General features: G+C 41.1%; 1 protein-coding gene and 1 long non-coding RNA gene across 2 annotated transcripts in view; both read right to left on the reverse strand.

The window, feature by feature from the left end:
• Positions 1–10,312: 10,312 nt before the first annotated feature.
• LOC117532056 lies at positions 10,313–16,240 on the reverse strand. The gene is made up of 2 exons (XR_004566772.1): positions 15,892–16,240; positions 10,313–10,824 (listed from the first exon to the last, which is right to left on the reverse strand). It is a non-coding gene; the product is annotated as an uncharacterized LOC117532056 (long non-coding RNA).
• Positions 16,241–18,408: 2,168 nt separating this feature from the next.
• The window catches only part of aqr (aquarius intron-binding spliceosomal factor), a 102,874-nt gene continuing 96,935 nt past the window's right edge, over positions 18,409–24,347 (reverse strand). The window contains 3 exon segments of the mRNA XM_034195288.1: positions 18,409–18,840; positions 19,080–19,190; positions 22,967–23,141. Of these exon segments, the coding sequence (XP_034051179.1) occupies positions 18,592–18,840; positions 19,080–19,190; positions 22,967–23,141 (535 nt within the window). The 3' untranslated portion in view covers positions 18,409–18,591.

Here is a 24,347-nt window from a genome sequence, read left to right on the forward strand (position 1 = left end):
AATCTAACCTCATTAAATTACAGCAGCATCCATATTCAAGTGTAACAACCTGTGAATAAATTACACACACAGTCTGTCAATCAAAGACTGACACACACAATGAAGAACCTGTGTGTGTGTGTGTGTGTGTGCGTGCGTGTGTGTGTGTGTGTGTGCATGCGTGTGTGTGCGGTCAGTTCATCTGAGACATTCAGGTCATTAATCAGTCTGAAAGGAATCACTATGTTCACATTAGTAACACAAAATCTGAAAACGACTCTCGGCGTTCATTCCGAAAGATACAACACAACAAAATACAAACAAGGGAAACATTTTTCTTGTGTTGAAGTGACACTCTGAGGTCACAAAAACTCACAGGTCGTCATATGATGCTTTTCCACGTGTGGGAAAATGACACAATATAACACAACCTGCATTTATCACCTCCACTAAGCAGGTGCTGTTTTCACCTCTGTGTGTGTGTGTGTGTGTGTGTGTGTGTGTGTGTGTGTGTGTGTGTGTGTGTGTGTGTGTGTGTGTGTGTGTGTGTGTGTGTGTGTGTGTGTGTGTGTGTCTCCATTTGTTTGTCTGTTAGCAGGATAACTCACAAACTAATCAACATATATCAATGAAATGTAGTGAGCATATAGATAATGTCATGGTAAATAAAGTGAATTAATTTTGGAGGTGATCCTGAATATATTCTCTCTGACGAGTGACTTCTGTTCTTTTGTCAGTTTTCACTGATCACATGACTTCCAGCTGCTGGATCCTCTGACGAGACCAATAAGGAAAAATAACAAATTTAAAATTGCGCAATAAAATCAAACCTTGACTGACTACCTTTCTTTAGCTAGTTTTACAGGCAGGCCCATAAGTATTTGGACAATGACTTGTTTTGGGGTTTTTTGTTTTGTTTTTTTTTGTGTGTGGCTTTTGTTCTGGGTTTTTTTTTGGGTTTTTTTGTGGCTGAGATTTTGAGTCTGTGCTTCAGCAGCAGAACTATGCAAAATTCATAATTTTACAATTGGAATTCTGCGTCTTGTTTGGTACCAAAGTTCAAAAGCCTGCTCAAATTCAAGAACTGAATAGAAAGTCAAGAGTCATTTTCAGTTCAGTTCTGAACTTTGCACGACTCTGATCAAGAGACACTGAGAGGAATCAAACAAGATTAAAGACTACTTTAGAATGAAAGTGGAAGATTCATAACTCACGTCTGAATAAGCCGTATAACTACCAGATTTATTGGTAAGAACGATGGGCTTTTAGGAATTTGTCAAACCCCCCAGGGGTGGGACGGTGAGCAGCTTAGGTACTTTTGTTGGTGAGGAAATGAAGGAAAGGAAGGAAGGAAGGAAGGAAGGAAGGAAGGAAGGAAGGAAGGAAGGAAGGAAGGAAGGAAGGAAGGAAGGAAGGAAGGAAGGAAGGAAGGAAGGAAGGAAGGAAGGAAAGAGTTTCTGACCTGAACATGGCAACTGAGGCTCTGATCTGTACAGAAACTATGGAAACCCTGACAAACTGACTGAGGAATCAGAATGTCTGGGTTTGTGATTGTCCTGGATCCAGACTAAGATCTAGGCTTTCATCGACTCCTCCATTAGGAGACGTGTTCTGTATGTGGTGAAAGGACTGAACTTGGAGAGACATTTACTGATTGCAGCAGTGACGTTCATGTCTCTGTGTCCTTGGCCTGGGGTTGCCAAATAGAGGTGTTTGGTGATGCAGATACCTTTGTAGGAGAATAAAAGTCCAAGATTTTAGGGTCCAGATGATTCCTGTCTTACCGAATGGTTGAGACTTGGACGCTAACCAATGATATCTTTGGTACCAGGTCTCTTTGGGGGATCCTTGGGTACCAGTGGAGTGACTTTGTGTTGGATGAGTGATTGATCAGGTCGACTCAGATGAGGACTATCACTTGGATTGTGGGGGCGTTAAAGGGATGCCCATGTTTCATCCGTTTGCAGCAGATGGATGGTTACTTTGTAAAATGGGGCTGGACCAGCTGTCTGCCTTGGTGGTTGCTGTGCAGACCTGAAGGAGACTCCGTGGTGAGGTGCATGCTCCCAGATATGAGCTCTTCTAACCTTTATAGGGGATTTGCAAGAACTGTTATTTGATGTATTTAGCGGAGGAAAGTTTTTGGGTTTTCCGCAACCTCACAACCGATCCAATGGTGGTTTGACTTGACTGTTTACTTGCAGATATTCTCAGTTTAACTGAGGTTTTACAGAAATATTATCAAAAGAATAACTGCAGATTATTGACTTTATTGCAGTAACCACATTAGTGTGTCACAATATGTTGCCATATCCTGCTGATAAAGCTGCACTGATGTAAAAGTTTTGCCTCTAAGAACAGCTGATTTGCAAACCTCAATTCGTCAGTTCCTGGTCTCTTGTGTCCCCTGCGTGCGTTCCCCGGGGTTTTCTTTTGAACTCCAGTTCTCTTTCATGTGACACTGTTGGTATCTCTGCTAGCTTTAAACACTGTGAGAGATAAAAGTAGAAAAGTTGCACGAGTTGGACTTTTCAGCTGAAAACCTGCAAAGTCTGTGTTAAAAAATTCAGTTCAGTTGTGAAAAATTGCACATATTAACATGGGGTGAAAAGAGAGTGTACAATTCAATGTTCTTTAAACACTGGGGTCAGTTTTAGTGTGAAATTAATATGGGATAAATTATCTGATAATAACTTAATTATAAATGAATCATAATTGCTTTAAAAATTTTGCATTTTATGACAAAATATATTCAGTATTCAGATGTACATAACTACTCAGGACAGAATCCAGATTTCTGGTTTCTACAAGCAAAACCAGCCTTAGTGGTCTATGGGACACTGGTAGAGAAGCTTGAATCTTCGATTGGACTGGATTGCTTGACGTGAGCATGTTTCGCTTCAAATCACAGAAGCTTCCTCAGCTAAACAATGGGGTGCTCAGGTCTAAGCAGTTTCAGTCTTTTGTTCATGGCAATGAGTCATTCACGTCATCAGGAGAGTCGTCAGGAGAGCTGTCAGGAGAGGCATCAGTCCCATCGTTAGGAGGGACAGCTACCCTGTCATTAGGAGGGTGCTAACTAGAGCACAATAGGTGCTAATTAGAGCAGTTATTTAGTCACTAGCCAGTAGCAGTCTGCCTCTCGGTAGGAGGAGTCTGGTTAGGTTTAATACTCCAGCTTTTGTAGCTTCTGTTATTCTTCTCTACAATAGTCAAGACAGAAATCAGACTACCAGAGCAACAATTTTAGCTGAGGAAGCTTCTACAATTTGAAGCGAAACGTCCTCGCGTCAATCAACCTAGTCAAGTCGAAGATTCAAGCTTCTCTACTATGGAAACCACCTAGACAACTGAGAGCCTTCACAGAAATATGGGACACTGGGATTACCAATAAGGCTGTCTGTCCTTATGTTATGGTCACTTGGTCATATTTTGGTCAACATGGCCCAAAATATGAGGTTCACTGGTTCCTATTCATATGTATCAGAATACAAAATTTCAGCGCTGAATATTGTGTAGTGTTTATAAAGTTACCAATGGAAATTTTGCAGTGTCACTAATCTGATGCTTGCCCTGCTAATTGTGGGGAATGCCATCTAAATGTCACCCCCCCACACCCCCTCCTAAAAATAACCAGTATTTAATATTTCAGCCCTTGACTCCTACGAAAAGTACCTTCAAATAACAGGTCAACAAAATTGCTCCAATGAAGAGACAAACTTAGTGATGTCACAAAGAAGGAATTATTTTTAAATCTTTGCAATAATTTGACACTAAAACAAACAGGGGAGGGCTTGGTACCAGATTGTCTATCATAGGAACACGTGGCTTGGTTTTAAAATACTTTCTGTGTGTTTGGACATTGGCAGTGCCATGCGCTCTAATGAATGCCCATCTAGATTAAACTTTGAGTCAAAGTCCACCTGTTCCGATCCACCTAGAAGAGGCTAAAGTGGTCTATTCTACTTGACCACTGGCACCATAATGCTACTGCTGCAAGAGAACTTTCAAAAAGTGGAGCGGATAAACAACAGCAAAATAAACCCGTCAACTACTTTTTTCATAAAAGGACTAACTGCTGTGAGCTACTTTACTGCTGGGCTCAAAGCTCAACGAGATCCATTCAGGCAAACCCGACTCCAGCAGCAGTAATGCAATGAGAGGTGACTTGAGGTCGCTACATTAGTGTATGGCAGATAGAAATGGTAATTTGGCATGATATTCCTCTAAAATGTTTGGTCAAGCACAAGCACTCCCTCCCCCATTTGTCATGATAGCTCAGAGCACGTTAGGCTGAGTCATGGTGGCTCAAACGAACAATGAGCCTTAAAAAATTTAAATTAAGTATAGCCTAATCTCCCTCTGTGACACTGCACGGTATCATAACAGACCTACCATTGAGGTCAAAGCTAAAATTGTATGGCCGTTCTCACACACACGCACACACAAAATGATGTGGCTATGTGTAGACAAGCTGTTAGAGTGCGTGTTTCCAATGTGGAAGGTTCCTGGTTTAAGGCCCCCCCGCCTGTTCTCCATGTAATGTGGAGAATAACTTGCACCAACAGATCAACATCATATCTGCTGTGGTGACCCAGAGTGAAAAGAAGCCAAAGGTTTTTCATATATATATATATATATATATATATATATATATATATATATATATATATATATATATATATATATATATATATATATACACACACACACACACATCTCAAGGATGATCATTGGAAACAGGATGCAGTGAGCTCAATTTTGAGCTTCATGGCAAAGGCTGTGAATACTCACGTACACGTGAGTTCTTAGTTTTTTTATTTTTAATAAATTTGCAAAAATCTAAAAAAACATTTTTCATGTTGTCGTTATTGGGTATTGTGTGTAGAATTTTAAGGAAAAAATGAATTTCATCCATTTTGGAATAAGGCTGCAACATAAAATGTGGAAAAAGTGAAGCACTGCGAATACTTCATATATATATATATATATATATATATATATATATATATATATATATATATATATATATATATATATATATATATATATATATATATATATATAAAATGTTTGAGGGTTTGGCACAGTATCTCAGCTGTTCATAGGACTGCACTCTTCTCAAATGTTAGGCCTGGAATCTGATGGAACCACTCTTCCAGTTTGGGGGTTTCAGCTCCTAGTGCACCTATTGTGACTGGGACCTCTTTGGACCTCCACATCTGCTCCAGTTGTTCCTTCAGCCCTTGGTACTTAGATTTCCTTGTGCTCCTTCTTTCTGATGTTGCTGTCAGCTGGGATTACCACATCGATCATAATTGTGGTTTCCTTCCCCTTGTCAACCACCACTATGTCTGGTTGGTTGGCCAGCAGCTGTTTGTCTGGAATTTGAAGTCCCACAGGACCTTAGCCCTGTTATTCTCAACCACCTTTGGTGGCGTCTCCCATCAGGACTTGGGGACTTCTAATCAGTATGCAGCACAGGTGTTGCTGTACACGATTCCCAATACTTGGTTGTGCCTCTAAGTGTATGTTCCAACACACACACAAATATATAAATTTCCCAAAAATTACACTATATGCAATGAACATTTAATCAAGCTTTACAGACACTGCTTGCATTTCATTTTTCTGGGTGGTAGACATATTGTTTGAAAATATATAATAATATATTCAAAATAAATATTTAAATTTGGGACATAACATCATGTGTAAACTCAGTAAGTGACTTGTGACTCAAATAGTTGATGAATTATCACAAGTGAAACATGAGAAGCTCAGGAGAGAAATTTTTGTCAATGAATAGGGATTTGAACCATCACCTACCCTTCATAGCCTCAGACACAGTCTGTTTTGGAGGTGTTATCAGTCACTTCTCATTCAAAGCTCTTTACTCTGAACTTTCTCATCCTTCCTCTGGGTTTTGGCTTTAATTAAAATTCAAAGAGACCGTCAGTGAGAGAGATACACAATGTCAGAACTTCACGACACAACACTTTGAAGCACTGTTAGCTTTTCAAACTTTACTCACCGTGTTTACGTCAAAGTTCAAAAGCTGTCCCGATTCAAAATCTAGAACCTCAGAATCTTAATGTGTTTAGGACACACAGCCTATTACATTCTAAGTAATTTATTCCAAAAAAATAAACAAGTGGCTTTGATGGTCTTTATGTTGCTGAACCTCATAAAATAAATATGTACCTTATAAAATCAAATTTAGACTGTAAATATGCTTCTACTGCTCAGAAGTGGCAAACGTTTCTTATCCTACAATAGTCATTTCTTCCATAAAAATTGTAATATGCAGCCTAAAGGTATATGATCCCATCAACAAAATAGTAATTAAAAAAAAATTTATTTTGGATTCATTGTAAAGATTTATTATCTGCCTTTGCATTGCTTGTACACTTAAAGTACACAAAAAATAAATTACAGTTTGTAGGCACCTTGAAAAATGTGGTGAAGAAAACATAATTTTGGCGACTTTATAAGGGAAGACAGTTTGTGCACATAAGGCCTCTGTTGAGTGCATTACTGGTTTTGGTCAGCAGAAAGACGTTCCAGGTGTCCCCGTGTCCAGCCTGGTTTTAACTTCCCTCCACTGTCCTCCTCCATGCTTCCTTTGCCTGCTCGTACAGCTGTTAGAAGTCCATCTGAAGATGATTCACAGGGTTACTGATGACATGTGGAGCACATGGTTGATCCACCTCAGTCTTCTTCTCTGGACTTGTTGGATGCTGAGTTCCACTCCCGTTGTCTTGTGCAGATCATTACTGGGAATAACATGTGGCCAGAAAATACAGGAAATTCTAGAAGACTTATAGTTTATGGCCAATTGTCTTGGTTGTCACCATCACCCAAAATGCAATGATGCTTTTTCTGGTCAATGGGCCTCATGTGTCAACGTGCGTACGGCGATATTTGAGCGTATATGGGGTGTACGCCAAAACGGCTGCGCTACTTGGCATTTATCAATGTGGTCGTTGGCGTACGCTGCGCTGAAAATATACACCAGGTCGAGAGGTGGCGTAAATTATACACCAAAATGAACCAGCGCTGGAATCCACATAAAAATGAAAATGATCAACATGATAAACAGTGCCATTATACAAATCAATGCATATGTTACATAAATAACACTTTCCTGATTATACTACATAATAATCAATACAAATCCCGCTTTTGCAGGATTGCTGGTCTGTCGAGCACGATCCGTGGCCAAAGAAAGCGCTGCTCGCCTTTTTCTCCAGACTTCGAGCAGTGCTGATCTTAACTTCATGTGGTGTGATCGTTTTAGACAGTGGAATTGATAATTACAACTGTAGTGTTGTCATTCCCTTCGCCCGTGCTGCAATCAGGTTTTGTCGTCTCCATTCGTTTGTCACAATAAAACAAATACATACATTTTAAGAATAAAGAAATCCGAAAAATTAGGCTTGTCTTATTAATTGCGCGAGCAAATATCCACGTCAAGAATTATTGACATGTGAAAAGAGAATACAGTGGTCCCTCGCTATAACGCCGTTCACCTTTCGCGCCCTCGCCGTTTCGCGGAGTATTTAGTCCAAATTTGCATGCCTTTTTTTTTACAGTGTTCTGCGTGTCTGTTTATAAGAATCTTCTCGCCCAGAAGAAAAAAGAGCGCTAACAACTACTCATAACTGTGTTTGTCACACGGAAACAGACACCTGCAGCGAGGTGTGAGTGGAAAAAGGCGCGGCGTCAGGACGAAGAGGAGCGATCAGAGGAACTGTGAAATACTGGTCAGTCACCATTAATAATTTCTTATGTGTCCGTTGATCGTTAAAATTAAATTGGTTAGTTCTAAAAGCCATCATAATTATTTATAGGAAAACGTTTTATTTTTATTTCTCAAACAAATGTTTGGGCCTGAAAACAGTTTGGTCTTATTTTTCTACTAAGGTTTGAACTTTGAGAGTGTTTACACACGAGAGAAAAGTGAGAAAATGTTCATGTCTGATTGAGAAAAGTGTATAAAGTGGTTTTACAGGGGTTTTACAGCTTTAAAACGTCTATAATAATTGTAAAAAATAACGCTGACTACGTTGCGGTTTCGCATATTACGGGCTATTTTTAGAACGTAACTCCCGCGATAAACGAGGGGCCACTGTAACACTTTTTTGATTACACTACAAAACAACTGATACGACGGCCGCTTTTGACGCTCTATTGGCACGCGTCATGATTGGTGGAGTTCTTTTTCTTTGCCGTCTTCCTAGCTTCCATGTCGTAAAATGAGGGTGTGTCTGAAGCGGAGTCTGAATATTTATGGGCGTGTTTATTATAATTAAGATTGTTTTCACCCTGCCGCATTTATCAAGGTCACGTCAGGCGTACGTTGGAAATGGGCAGGTGCGCACTGTTTGATACGTCACGGCAACTTTGGTGTCCTTCAAATTTACACCGTAAATTTACGCCACAAGTGCGCAACTTTGATACATGAGGCCCATTGTATGTTTTGTGAAGTTGGTCTGTTAGACACTATTTCACAATCTAAACATCTCATCCAGTCTTTCATCAGATTTGTTACCACTATCAGCATCTACACACTCTGGACGACCCAAAATTTGCACAATATTGCATTACGGTGATTGAATCTTAAACCAGATGTTTTGACAGGACAGGTAGCTTGAGCACCAGATAATTACATCACTTTGTCCACACTGAGATAAACCTGGTAAGCATATATTATACTATCTACTGTAGAATCCTCCCAGTGTTCGTTGCAGAATTCACTGGGTTAGTTTGCTTGTTTCCAAACCAGAAGTGTCCTGGTTCAAGACTGGCCATTCTCCAGTTAATGTGGAGTTGTGTCAAGGATATCCAGCATAACGCTGGTCCTAAATCAACACACAGATCCATATTTAATGTATTACGATGGCCAAAAGAATTTACTAATCTTCAAGGCTTTCAATATTTGAGGTAGGCAATTTTTTAAGGACTTGAACCCAAATGATCCTGGGATGACATCCACCTCCCGTCTGACCTGAAAATGAGGCTGTTGCTTGGGATTCCCCTCGTCATTGGACGGAAAAGGAGACCAAGTGTGTGTAATTTGTTGTAAGAGGGGGAAAGGGCTTCTTTGACCACTAATGTATCTTTTTGAACCGGTTCAAAACTTGTCAAGTTTTGTTTTGCAAAGGCACATGACAGTCCAAAGACATAAACATCCTAAATTCCACAGTCCACTTCAGCTGAATATCTAACATCTTCATAAGGGACTATGTATCCATTGCATTGCATTGATGGAGGCGTGACTATCTGCACTGGTAGAAGTGTACATTTTGAGCAAAAAGTGTAGATGACATATACAACAGACCAGGAATGTAAAACCAGAATTAAAGAATAGATAGAATGTGTGGCTGGGGATAATACCAAAACTTTTGTTGGTACTGCAAATTAGTGATGGCTAACTTTGAAACACTATTCAGGAACATTTTGAAACATATTTTGTAATTTTGTAGAGTGTGCATCAAAGGAAAGACATGCTGAACACCAGTGTTAATTTTGACAGCATATATTTGATTTTAGTCACATAGAATAAAATGTCATTTAGTTTTAGTCATCTGAACTGTTTTAGTTAACTAAATATTGGTAAACTCATTCTCCAGTAGACTGAGTTGGCTAAAATCTTATATTTTGTCTCACAACCCTACCTCACCCTGAAATTGTTGTTTGCAAGGGGTATGCAGCGTATCTGAAAAGTATTCACAGCGCTTCACTTTTTCCACATTTGTTATGTTAGTCTTATTCCAAAATGGAGTAAATTATTTTTCCCCTCAAAATTCTCCATCAATATCCCATATGGAACATGTGGAAAAAGTGCAGAGCTGTGAATACTTTCCGGATGCACGGTACGTTTGTTTAAAAAAAAAAGTGTTTTAAGAGTGATATATATTTGCTTTGTTTGTATTAGAGCAGGGGTGCCGCCAGGGATTTCGGGCCCCATGTAAAGAAATCTTATTGGTCCACCCCCCAACTTATTTTGTCAGTATTCTAATTGTATTAGGGGCCTCTCTGGGCCCCTGTCAATCATGGGGCCCTTGAATCCTCCTCTTTATTCTCCCCTTTTCGACACCCCTAACTGGAGCACCACCAAGCCCCGGTCTGGAGACACCTATGATCCACTGATGCAAGACACAGTAACCACTGACAAAATCAAAGCAGGATTCAGCGCCTGGGTACTGAAACAAAAATAATTTTTTTTTGCAAAAAGAAACCTAAATCTGTTTATGCAGCATCTCTTTTTTAAAATTCACCTTCACCTCTAAATTTCTCAACATGAATGAAATAAATCCGTCAACAACAGATGGGGTCACAGCAGTTTTAATTGCATTAGAAGTTTCCACACATTTACAAGGCTAAGCGTCACCATTGTTAAGTTATTTTCCTTCTTATCTTCTCCGTGCATTGTCATCATGAATTAAACTGCAAATACAGACCGTGAACCCAAAGCCTATTTCCTTCCCCACTAGCCCATACAAGTGTCAAATCCACTGTTAATTCCATATTACCACAAGTTGCTAATCACATCAGGACATAAACTGTCCTGAAGGGTCACACTTTAAGTCTTGATCTGGTTGTTTTCAGGTCCTGATCTCAGCACAAAGGCCTGCAGTGCCTCATGTTCATCGCACACGTCCGGCCCAGGTTGGCCCCCTCCAGGAGCAGGTCAGAGAGTCGGTCCAGGCCAAGGCAGGTCGTGAGGGGGCTGACGAGGCCGTACAGACCTCCTAAGGTGATGCTGAGGGGCCAGCCGAAGCACAGCAGCACCACCAGCCAGATGATGCACCAGAAACACGAGTCGCAAGTGGCCATCTTTGTCTGTGAGGAAAAGAAGAGCAACTAATGTCAGACAGAACGCTACACAAAAGCCAAACGGCGAGATAAGCACACAGAACTAATGAAAACAGAGTTTACAAGATAAAGCTGGTCTGCACATGGCGCATCAGTCATTATATCATCAGCTGCGCCACTTCAGTGATAATGCCAGATTATCTGAGTGAAATGTGACCTGCTGCTGCCAAAGCACGATAAAACAGCAACGTTAAGCAATAACCATCGTGCCCTCGTAAGCTCAGACTGCCCAGTTACACCACATTCAAAAGCCGCTGTGGCACATTAGTCAGGTGCTAATAGCAGATCAGCAGAGATCAGACATAACTGTACTAATGAGCGTTGCTTTATTTGTCAGCAGTGATGATAAACAGCAGCCAGGGCGGAGACATGCTGCTATTTTAGGGCTGAAATTTCCCGTTCTATTATCTGTGATAAAAGAATGCTAATTGGGACATAACAAAGTATATTTGAAGGCTACATACCTAATGGCTTTCTACAAAGCATAAAAAAGTTTGCAGGAGAAAAATTCCATCTTTTCAAGAACCCCAACAAAACATTCAAGTGTGATCTAAAAAGTAAGCCCTCATGTCACAGTGAACCTGAAAGATAGTCCAACTCACATGGTGAAATCAAGTAATTATAATAACAGTAATCATTAAGTACGATTTTAATTCAGTAAAATGAGTGATTATTTTGTGTTGTATTAACTTACACTACAACAAGGCACAATATCCCAAATTAAGCAGTGGAAAACACAGAGGAAAACATACATGTATGTTTTTTTTTTTTCTTTTCAAGGGAAATTTTTTAACAGGTGTGACTTGTACTCAGAGTTAGTGTTAGTACAAACATTTTGAAATACCACCTTAAGAATATGGAGCCAGTTATTATGAACAAGAAAATGCAAATCATTGACCAAATGATTTGTCCAGAGGCCTTCAACTGATTCCAGAAAGGGCCGAGAGGGTGCAGGCTTTCTTTACAACCACCCACTCCACCAGGTAATTTCACTGATTAACCGATTCCATCTGCTCAAAGTGATGTTAATTAGTGATATACATTTTTTTTTGTTCGTAATAACCGTCCCCATGTTTGGGGGAATACACCACATTGTTTAATTTTGCAAAATAGTACCACCTCCTACTTATACTCTGGAAAATACAGTAAGTCTTATTAGATCTGAAGGCCCACTGATGCTTACCCTCAGATTCTTTAGTATAAAACAGGTGACAGTCTATACCCCCCATATACAGGATATAGGTATACAGGTTCGTTCCCAGGTCCCCATTTACAGATGGGTGGACTGAGTTAACACAAATGAAGTGTTTGCTCCAACATCACAGACATGTTGCAGGAGTCAATCTCAATCTCAGGGCTACATATACAGCCCCCCCCCCACACACACACAAACACGCACATGAAATTTAATGCTTTCTTCAAAATTTTCCCAAGCGTAAGGAATTTTCAGCGCGGTATTTCTAAGCATCCTAGTTTTATTTTGGATGCTTACATTATTTTACTTTGACCACAGAAACAAAATTATTTCGCAGAAACCAAAAACAGGGTCAAAATTATAAGCCCCTTTAAGAAATGACCTTTTTGTTGAACCATAGCACAAAGCGCTGTTGTACAATGATGTGCAAAATCAAGTTAAAACTGAGGGTTACCTTACAATGTACACACAGTATTAAAAAAATGTCATCGAAGGTTTGAGCTGTTACCTGAGAAAGCATCAAAAGAAATCAGTTTAGACATGAGAAAAAGAATTGTTGATGCTCACAAAGCAGGAGAAGGATTATCACAGCATCTACAAGTGTCAAGAACTGGAGTGAGATGTATCATCAAGAAATTTAGAGAGCCACACAGTACAGAACAAGCCCGGAAAAGGCAGGACGTGAAAGATTTCAGAGGCTCTGGAAAGAAAACTAGTGAGAGGTGTCAAAAGAACCCAGAACAACTGTTAGGACATGAGTGAATGACTTAGCCAAGATGGAAATTGTAGTCTCAAAGAAGACAGTGACCAGAGCGCTGGACAGGAATGGACTGTGAGTTTGCAGAACAAGGAAAAATTCCAGTTCTGCAGAAGAGACACTTTCCGGCCAGACTGAAGTATGCTAAGGACAGTCTGGAGAAAGTTTATGCATACTGGAAGCATATCCTTTAGTCACATGAGATGAAACGAGAACTCTTTGGCCAGAGAGATGTTCCTTTTGTTTGGACAAAGAAGGGAGATGTGTATAACCCAAAGAACACCGTATCCACAGTGAAACATGGTATTATGCCGTGGGGATCCTTCACTGGCTGTTGAAATGGGAATCTCCTCAAGGTGGAGGGAATCTTGAAGAAAGAAGGATGTGTGAAGATTTTGAAAGAAAACTTCAAGCAGTCAGCAATAAAACTGTGCCTGGGGACTTGAATCCCATTGAAAATCTGTGGGGTCAACTGAAGACCAAGGTCCTTGAGAGAAGTCCATCAAATCTGGAGGAGCTTGAGAGATTCACCAAAGAATGGGCTGGGATTCCTCAGGAGACATGTCTGAGACTTGTTGAAAACTACAACAAATGGCTACAGGCTGTTAGCCAGCCAAAAGGACACACAGTTGACCATTAACATCAGGGGGCTAATACGAGGTCTGTCAATAAAGTAACGGCCCTTTTTATTTTTTCAAAAACTATATGGATTTCATTCATATGTTTTTACGTCAGACATGCTTGAACCCTCGTGCGCATGCGTGAGTTTTTCCACAGCTGTCGGTTACGTCATTCGCCTGTGAGCACGCCTTGGGAAGGAGTGGTCCCGCCCCCTCGTCGGATTTTCATTATCTGGAAATGGCGGAATGAAAAGGACTTTTTTTCCAGCAGAATTTTTTCAGAAGCTGTTAGAAACAGGCACCTGGAAACCATTTGAAAAATTTATCTGGCTTTCGGTGAAAATTTTACGGGCTTTACAGAGATAAGGACTGTTACTACAGCTTTAAGGACCCCTTTAAGGACGCTCATGCCTATCTCGGCTTTCAATGCTTACCAGTCCAGTAAGTATCAGAGAAATTGTGGAGAGCTGGACATGTCCAAACTTGTCCTCTGACACGCCGAAACGGAGGTGTTCCGTTGTCTCGCTTCCAAAGCGAATCGGTCTTTACGCGCGAAGCCTCCGCACGGCTTTCCATGACAAAATCTCGTTAAAAGTGAAATCTGCCGGAAAATGGCTGATGTCCAGCTCTTGTGATAACCATAGAAAGAGCACACGACGGTCTCGTATCCACAGAGCCATCCGTTTAGAAATGGTCCGGTGGCTTGTGCCGCGTCGTCGCAGCTCGGAGCGCGGCGCGCCGAGCGTCCTTAAAGGGGTCCTTAAAGCTGTACTAACAGACCTTATTCTCTGTGAAGCCCGTAAAATTTTCAGCGAAAGCCAGATAAGTGTTTCGAATGGTTTCCAGGTGCCAGTTTCTAACAGCTTCTGAAAAAATTCTGATGGAAAAAAAGCCCTTTTCATTCCGCCATTTCCAGACAATGAAAATCCGACGAGGGGGCGGGACCACTCCTTCCCAAGGCGTGCTCACAGGCGAATGATGTAACCGACAGGCGTGGAAAAACTCACGCATGCGCACGAGGGTTCAAGCATGTCTGATGTAAAAACATATGAATGAAATCCATATAGTTTTTGAAAACAATAAAAAGGACCGTTACTTTATTGACAGACCTCGTATTTTTGACTCTGGTAGCGTTTTTGTTCATTATTGTTCATAATTTTGTTTCTGCGGGTAAAAAAAAAACAAACGCTCGCTAAAATACTCTTGGCCATATGAGCATAAAATAGGAAACAGAATGTGACCTTTAGACCTCTTAAAATAGGTCAAGGTTAGTCATCTTTGAACTTGTCCAAGGTTTGTGTCCCAAGAACGCCCCCTGTGAATTTGAAGACGCTGGCAGTAATAGGACTGGACTTATGCTGAGCACAGACAGACAGACAGACAGACGTATGGACGGAAAGTCTTCGCAATACCCGATCGCTATATTTTGGCCTCCGGTAATAATGTAAGCATTCAAAATAAAACTCAGATGTTTAGAAATGCTGTGGCGAAAATTCCTTGCTCTGTTAAAAAGGCACTTGGGAAAATTTTCAAGAAAATATAAATGTGTCTGTATTGGTTGCCCAACTCTTTATTGCACTGAGCTACTTGATCTACCTCGTTATTTGAAAGCTGCAATGCAAATAAATTTATTATTAAGGTAACCATTAAGCGTGACACTAACCATTTGTTATTCAGCCAGTCAACAAACATGTTGATGTAATAATATCCGATATAAATGACTGGATGCTCCAAGCTCAGAAATCTGGTGATATCTGAAATGCTTTCCTCTTTGGGCATAGGCCTGTTGAGGCAAACAGCCACCCAACCGTATTCAAATGTTGGACACTGACGTGCAACAGCTCAAAACTGGACTTTAGACAGAGGAAGCCACTAATGGATAAAAGCATTTTGAACACTAAACAATTAAGACCTCATGCTTCCCAATAAAGTAGAAATTTTCTCTCTTGATTACAAAAAACCATCATCATAAGAACAGATTACTGAAATCTGTAAAAGCTTAACAAGAACGACGGTCAGCGTCAACTTACTTCTGTGACTTTACTGCTGCAGTAAACGTTTATCTGCACGGGTTTGTCGCATGGTGGATCTCGTGTTTTCAGGAAACACCCACGTATCATGTGAGTGCCAGCGAACCACAACAACATTACACAACCAACAAAGGCTTCTGTCATAAATCTTCCTTTACAGTCGTCCTCATTCAAGGTTTAATTTTTTGCAATGAAGCAAACTCAGTAACCATCTCTCCAGACTGAATTAGCCACTAATCACAATTCCACCTGTAGCACAGGATCCACGTTTGCAGACAGTTTGGGAACAAGCATGCAGAAGACACTCAACAAATGCATGCGGTTAGTCTCTGTAACACATCAGCCTGCAGTCTAAGTTAAGACACAACAGCTTTGCAAAGGAGGGATGAACCTGAAGAATACCTGTCGGGTGAGTATAAAAGACATGTTCACCTTCAGCTTCTGTGGAGAGCGAGTGCGTGCTCTTCTTGTTTGCAGCTCTTCGTTCCAGAGATGATGTCTCTGTCAGCAGTGGTCACTTTCCACCAGTTAGCTGGAATTTTTGACAACAAAGTACCATACAGGCAAGTCAAATTCTCAAGAGGCCAGCCGTGAGAAAACAAAGTTAACGGCTGGGAGGATGACTGGAGGGAGGTTACACAGTGCATACATTCATGTGACTCAAGAAACAGGCTGCCTGTGGTTACATGTGTTTTGAAATGTGTCATGTGTCACAGTCACATTGTATTAACTTGTCTAACTAAAGGCAACAATTATGAAATAGACTCACTGGCCATTTCATTAGGTACACTTTGCTAGTACTAGGTTGGATCCCCTTCTTCTTGGCATAGATCCAACAATGTGCTGGAAACACCCCCTCCCCCCCCGGTTCTGGATCTTCTACAGCTTTTAGAGGCAGACTTGTAATCAGAGCCTGCAGTTCAAATCCCAGTTATGAAGGTCCTTAGTTCCCAAGCTGTTTCCAAGCTGTTGGAACACCTTGTATGGCAGCACACTGACATGAACGAGAGACATTGTTGGGTGGCGAGCATCTGCATCAGATGGAAAACCACTGTAGAAAATGCAATGTTCTTGATGTATAATGCTCTTTCTAGTGGGCATAGGACCATAGCCACAAAAGTCATCATCATGCTGATGGAACACCAGGTGGACAGTTAATTCTCATTTACCTGTTCTTAACTTAATGTGCATTTTATACTTGTAAGATCTGGCTTGAATATTAAACTACATCCAGCCAGAATAAAGTGCCTCACAAAGCTCAAAGGTGGTTTCATTTATACACCTCATGAGAGTAGTTCTGGCCCTGCTTTCCACTAAAGTACAGCAAAGTAAGTCCTTTTGGCTACTCCTTTGTTTTTCACTCGGGGTCACTACAGCAGATCCAAGGTGAAGCTGCACATTGATTTTTACACTGGATGCCCTTCCTGACACAACTCCACATTACATGGAGAAATGTGGTAGGGGTGGGGTTTGAACCAGGAACCTTTCACACTAAAACCAAATGCACTAACCACTTGGCCACCACCCCTGGAAAAGAATAAACCACTGGTGGACAATGACTGAAGCAGTGAGCTACTGCACAGCGGCATCCAGAACCAAACCTAATGTGGCCCATATGAGTGGACATCTCAAACAAGCATATTTACCACTGCCATTGAAGGAGATTAATTGGAAAGCAACATATTGCAGTAGGAACACTATCTGTGGTTCAGAGACCTTAAAGCAGCCAGAACTTGCTACCTTTGGTTTGGTTGCTCTAGGGCTCACCATAGCAAGGGAGTGTCAGTAGTTGTGGAGGGCCGGCTCCCAAAGATGATGTTAGATCTCACCCTCGTTAAGGAGTGTAAGACTCAGACAGACTTAGGCACTCTGTATGTTCTGTTTGCGGTCTCCATCAATGCCCCAACTCTGGTGAGTGATATATCAGTGAGGGAAACATTTTACTTGCATCTTCCTGACTGCCTCAAAGGTGACACTGTTCTGGTCAGGGAGGAAAAATCAAGATTTTCCAGAATCCACCAAAATCAATCAATTAATCAATTTTTGAAGAATTGTGATCCAGGTGTTTCTCCTGTACTGGGCCATGTTGGTTTCTCCTCAGTATGGCACAGCACACACATTGCTCTTCTTGTAATGTAAAGTCTGATCATTGGGGTAAATGAGAATTTGTTAGTGTGTTAATGGGATTGGAGAAAACGGGTGTGTTGTGTTTTTGCAAAGGTTCTCCTGAAGTTTTTGGGCACTCCACACACATACAGGATAAGGTTCTTTCTCTTGTTCCAAATCAGTCTGTCTGTTCTTGCACTTCTGCCTCTAGATGATGATTCTACAAAGGACTAATTTAGATATCTATAAGTCTTCAGAACCTCCTCGAGATGATCACATTCTTTTGTCTTGGATTCCATACCCATGGCAACCTTTAAAGCCCTGAAGCATTGTGTCACGATCACTCCAAGCTTGTGCTATTGTGGATGACGGGAATCTGAGACCTTTCTCCCTTTGGGGACTACCACATCTTACTTTTTAAAACTGGAGAAGTCAAATGGATGTATGGTGAAACATCTTGAAGACGAACAAGAAGTCCAGTAGCTGAAAATCTGTACATGTCCCACCAGGATGACTCTAAACCATCATCAACATAAATATATTCGTAAATTCAGTGGTCAGACACAAACTAAAAGTCTGATCCAGGAAAGGTGATTTGTGGAGCAGCTCTGTGTTGGTAATTCACAAATATCAGTGCATTTAAAGCATGTTGATTGAATGACCATATACATCCAAACAGCAGGTTCAAATCCCTGCAAAGCCCAATGGCCTATGGGTGAAGTGGCTGACCTACAAATACAGTTTAATCACAGCTTGTCTAGCTGGTGTGGGTTGAGCCAATCATATTTCAACTGTGCTTAAAACAGAGGAAGGGAGCAAATAAGTGAATGGAAGTACGACGGCAGATTTCTAGTCTTTTTAATAAAAAAGTAATAAAGCTTACAAACTCAGTTCAATGAAACACTGTTACCAAATCTCATTTCCTCATTAAGTCCTCATCACTAAGGGAAACGCTAATGTTTTCTTAAGTGAAAGTCCACTGAGTCCCTTCAATAACCTGAATGAGACAGTTGTCCCAGATGAGGATTATTTTTGTTGCTCGTCACCACTGTCCTCCCCGCTGCTGTCGCTGTCCCTGCCAGGATGTTCTGGCATCATAGCATGATCCTTTGTCTCCTGATTTGCTTCCTTCTCACTGGTGTCTTTGGAATTTGCCTGGACGTCTGAGTTTTCCTGCTCCATGGGGGTTTCCTCCTGTGGCTCGTCAGCTGCTGCTTTCTGGACAACAGTATCTGCTTTGGCCTGTTGTGGGGGTTGAGCCAATTTCTGCTGCTGCTGCAAAGAAACCAAGAGATAGAGAAATAATCAAAAACAGGCAGAGTAAAACATAGCACTGCACCTTTTATTAAAGATGTCAAATATTTTCATATATAGATTTTTGCTTGCTGATCATTAATTCTTTGAACACAAGTAAAACACCCAACATCTGGCACGTTTACAGAACCGTATCTCTTCTTTAGTGTACTACTACTATGACGACTACTACAACAGTACACTATTGGAAAGAGTAGTACCTGTCTGTACTTCTGGGAGGTCTGGATCATGTGCATGTACATACTATAAACCAAGTTGGCCATCTCTGGCATGCTCTTCACGATTTGGTCTGGCTGACCAGAAGGATCTCTCTGAAATAAAGAAACAAAAACAAAATTAAAACACTATAGAAGGACTGAAGTGCCACATGAGTGGATTTGAAAAGAAAATTCTCCTCTATTAGCAGATATTCTCTGAGGCACGCCCTAATGAGCTTTGCACATGTGCAAGAAATTACCATTCACCAGCTCATCACTACCAGCTTTTTGTCACCTGCTGTGGTCAGCCCTCAATGGTCACACACCATCAGATGATGCAGAGTTTGTAATTTCATTAAATTAGTATGCAGACAGAACGGCGGCCAAGCAGTTAGTGCGCTTGTTTACAGTGTGGAAGCTTCCCGGTTCAAACTTCCATTCTCCATGCAATGTGGAGTTGCGTCAGGAACGGCATCTGGCATAAAACTTGTGTTATCACAATCCACAGTTGGAAGAAGACTCAGAGCGCAGAAATATAGAGGCCAGATCACAACATGGAAACCACTCATCAGCAGTAAGACTCGAAAGGCCAGATTTGAATTTGGAAAGTAGTACAGAGATGAGCCACAAAAGTTCAGGAACACAATCTTATGGACTGAGGAGACCAAGATTAATCTCTACCAAAGTGATGGAAAGGCCAAAGTGTGGAGAAAGAAACCGCTTATGATCCGAAACATGCAAGCTCGTTTGTGAAGCACGGTGGAGGTAACGTCATGGCTTGGGCTTGCATGGATGCTTCTGGAACAGGCTCAATATTTATTGATGATGTAACTGATGATAGTAGCAGCAGAATGAATTCAGAAGCATACAGAAACATTTTGTCTGTCAATTTACACAGAAATGCATCCAAACTTAGTGGGAGGAAGTTAATCATGCAGCATGACAATCACCCAAAGCACACTGCCAATAAAACAAGGACTTCATCAGGGGGAAAAAGTAGAAGGCTTTAGACTGGTGAAGTCTAAAACCTTAAGACTGACCTTAACCCAACAGAGCATGCATTTCACCTCCTGAAGAGGAGACTGAAGGGAGAACCACCCGAAACAAACAAGAACTGAAAGAAACTGCGGTAAAAGCCTTGAACAGCATCACAACAGTTTGGTGATGTCCATTGGTCACAGGCTTGAGGCAGTTATTGGAAGCAAAGTTTATGCCACCAAATATAAAATATTATATACTTTAAGATGATTTTTTCCCTTTACTTTTGCTCACCTAAAGATGTTGTGGTCTGATACAAGAGGTAATTTGTTCTAAGTTGTTTAACACATCTAGATGTAAATAAAAGCTGAAATTCTGAACCCTCGTCTCATATTCAGTTTTTGATCTTAAACCCAAACGTCTTCAGTGAACAAAAAAAAAAAACAAAGGAATTGGCCACACTGTTCCAATAATTTTTACTTTTGGAGGGGACTGTGTGTGTGTGTGTGTGTGTATATATATATATATATACACACACACACACACACACACACACACACACACACACACACACACACACACACACACACACACACACACACGCAGTGCATCCAGAAAAGTATTCACAGCACTTCACTTTTGCATCTTCCTGTCACACCAACCACCTGCATTTCCTCCTTCACTACACCCACAAACCTCCTCTTTGGCCTCCCTCATCTCCTCCTGCCTGGTGGCTCCATCCTCATCATCCTTCGTCCTTCATACCCTGGGGGTCCGTCTTCTGCACATGGCCAAACCATTTCAATCTCACCTCTCAAACTTTGTCTCCAAACTGTCTCTGGTCTGAAGAGACAAAGATTGAACTCTTTAGTGTGAATGCCAGGCATCATGTTTGAAGGAAACCAGGTACCACCCTTACAGTGAAGCATGGTGTTGGCAGCATCATGCTGTGGAGATGTTTTTCAGTAGCAGGAACGGGGAGACTAGTCAGGATTGAGGGAAAGATGAATGCAGCAATGTATTGAGACATCCTGGATGAAAACCTGCTCCAGAGTGCTCTTGACCTCAGACTGGTGTGATGGTTCATCTTTCAGCAGGAAATTGACCCGGAGCACACAGCCAAGATATCAAAGGAGTGGCTTCAGAAAAACTCTGTGAATGTCCTTGAGTGGCCCAGCCAGAGCCCAGACCTGAATTCGACTAAACATCTCTGGAGAGATCTGAAAATGGCTGTACATCGATGCTCCCCATCCAACCTGATGGACCTTGAGAGGTGCTGCAAAGAGGAATAGGCAAAACTGCCCAAAGATAGGTGCTCCAAACTTGTGGCATCATATTCAAGAAGACTTGAGGCTGTAATTGCTGCCAAAGGTGCATCAACACAGTATTAAGCAAAGGGTGTGAATATTTACGTACATGTGATTTCTTAGTTTTTGATTTTTTTAATAAATTTGTAAAAATTTCAAAACCACTTTTTCATGTCATTATGGGGTGTTGTGAGTAAAATTTTGAGGGGATAAAAAAAATCAATTTATTTGAGAATAAGGCTGTAAAATAAAATGTGGAAAAAAGTGAAGTGCTGTGAATACTTTCCAGATGTCATCTTGCTGTGCAGGTGATTGTTGTAACGGGTTATTGAAGACATATGTACTGTATGCTAATGTATTTCCATTGAGTGAAATTCTCGTGTCATTCAATTTTGTCTGCTAACAGTGTCAGCACATTTAGTAACTTTCAGTGGCTTAATAAAGTTAGGTCCAGTTAATCTACGATTACAAAGAAAATAAGTGGGTCGTAATTTTTAATGCCTACACAAAAACAGTTATGAAAACCACTCCTCAGCCCCCAAAACCATGATTTCATAAACAACATCAAGGTTAGTGTTCTAACTCAGCTTGTTAGGGAACCCGAACGGGGGTGGGGGTGGGGGGGGGTGTGTAGTAGTTTGGGAACAGATCAGTTCCTGACAGAACAAATCTGGTACTGACACTTAGCATAGCATAAATAGCACAGCATAACTTTCCCTTTCTGAACAGGTATAAGAGTATTAAATTGTGAACCAAACTTAAAAGTTCAAATGTGTACATTTATCCGTTATAACCCCTACCACTATCGGACATGCTGATTTTGGTTTTATGTTGCAAAGTTAATGTTCCCTTGACTAATGTTGCAAGAGTGTTGCACCAACCTTTGAATTTTTACAAAAGTCTGAAGATGCAAAAGAAGCAAAACAATCTTAAGTCAACCAATTTATGACATTAAAACTCCGTCATCGTTCAGAATACATTTAGAACAATTCAGAAGTCAGTGTAGTTGTACGTCTTTAAAATAAATTCTCTATTGATATCAGTTAACTGTTACATCCATAATAAACTCATATGCAAGATTAAATCACAGTGTCATCTGTCAATTTTAGAACTGTTTTTGAATCTACACGTAAGTATACGACAGCCCTGGTCGAGAGTTGACAAACTAAGATGAACTTTTAATCTGAAAGCAACGAGGGGTTACTGACTCCACGGAGATGGGTTAATCAGGGGCCACATGTGTGTGCCCAACAGAGCTGTCCCCCATGGGAAAGAACACTCTCGAGTCACAGGAAGTGTCAGGGGCTGTGGGGTATTTTAAACACCTCTGCTGCCACACACATGCCTGTCAATGAGACACTATAACCAGACAACAGTTGTGTCTCACTAGTCTGGCAGGATTTAGGAGAGTAGTTTTGCCTTGTGAACATTAGGGCTTAATTATAGCCAGACATGCGTTTTCTCATTTGCAGACGTCCCCTGAAAAATGCTTTTATCAAACCCAGGCCTACAGGGAAATCTACAGGCCCAGTGAGGACAAGAAGGAATGCAGACATCTTTCAGAACATTATGGTTCTAAAAACATTAGTGCATGTGTGTACTCACAGGCTGCTCCTGGTTGTAGTACTCGTGTGGTCTGATATGCAGCTGCAGGGGCCTGGCAGTGAGCTGGTTGAAGACGGGAGTCAGCTCGAAGCAGTTCTGGAACAGCGACACTCTAGCAAAGATGTACAGACCCAGCCTGGCCCTAGACATGGCTACCACCAGACGCCTCACATCCCTATGGGGGGGGCAGCCAAAATATGAAGTTACTCAAAGGAAAGGCAAATTATAGAATAAGTAGTAAAGGACAGAGAAGGTGGGGGGGTGGAGGATACAGTAGAGGACGGATAGGTTCCTTCTCCCTGATTTCCAGAAAAATAAAAGGATTAAAGACAGAGTCATCTCCCTCTAAAGAAGGAATCCTGCTTGGCTCGCTGGAACAGCTGAAGTGGTTGTCTACCTCGCCCTGTAGCACAGGATTGTCTGTGAAAACTTATATTTATATCTCCATGTTAACGAGCTTGGGAGAAAAAAATATGTGCTAAGCACTGAACTTAATTCTCATCTGAATGCTTGGCAAGGCCGAAGGTGAGATACAGTATGTCGTGATTACCCTTTAAGCCAAAACTCACATATTCACACCAACATATTGACAAACATGCAATACACACAGAGATGGGAAACTGGGAATTCGACAGCTTATAACCACCACAAAAATAGGCACACTTACAAACCCATCAGTATCTGCTCTGATACTGTCTTGTGTGTGTCTGTCCAACACACTGGAGCTTTCCCAGACCTGATTATTTCATTCTGACACATAAATGGCTAATAAACAACCACTGATAATACGATGAGCACTTAAGGTGAAAACAGTCTTTGGCATGTTCAAGCAGCTACAGTCTGCTACATAAATGTTTGGACAAATGTTTTCTAATTTTGCCTCTGCACACACACAATCATGAAAAACAAAGTATGTTAAATCATGAAGTAAGCAGTTCTCTAAAAAGGAAGGAGACTAGTGAGGGAAGCCACCAAGTCACCCATGATAAATCTGAAGGTGTTATAGGCTTCAGTGCAAAAACATGCAGTATCCAGATTCCATCTTATCCATCAACCATCGTAGCTTTGTGGTGATGTTGAACAGAGAAGCTGTTCTCCGCCTTAAGATGCCTTGACACTTTCATGCATTTAGCCCCTGCACTGGTGCTTAATTCATCGTAACAATGCCGCACTTTGTGCAGCTGGACATTGCATACATAAAATAATTATTTCCTAGTGGATGAATCATTTTCTCTCAGAGTTTGGCCAATGAAAACACCTCTAATCACTTCGGGAATCACAGAGTACCGTTACAGAAGCAGCTTTTCTCTCTCTCTCGCTTATGAGGTGGTGAACGCATTTGGAACAGTCTAAAAGGTATTACTTGTAATGTTTATATTGT

Source organism: Thalassophryne amazonica, chromosome 19 (genome assembly GCF_902500255.1).
Source record: "Thalassophryne amazonica chromosome 19, fThaAma1.1, whole genome shotgun sequence".
Classification (NCBI taxonomy): Eukaryota; Metazoa; Chordata; class Actinopteri; order Batrachoidiformes; family Batrachoididae; genus Thalassophryne; species Thalassophryne amazonica.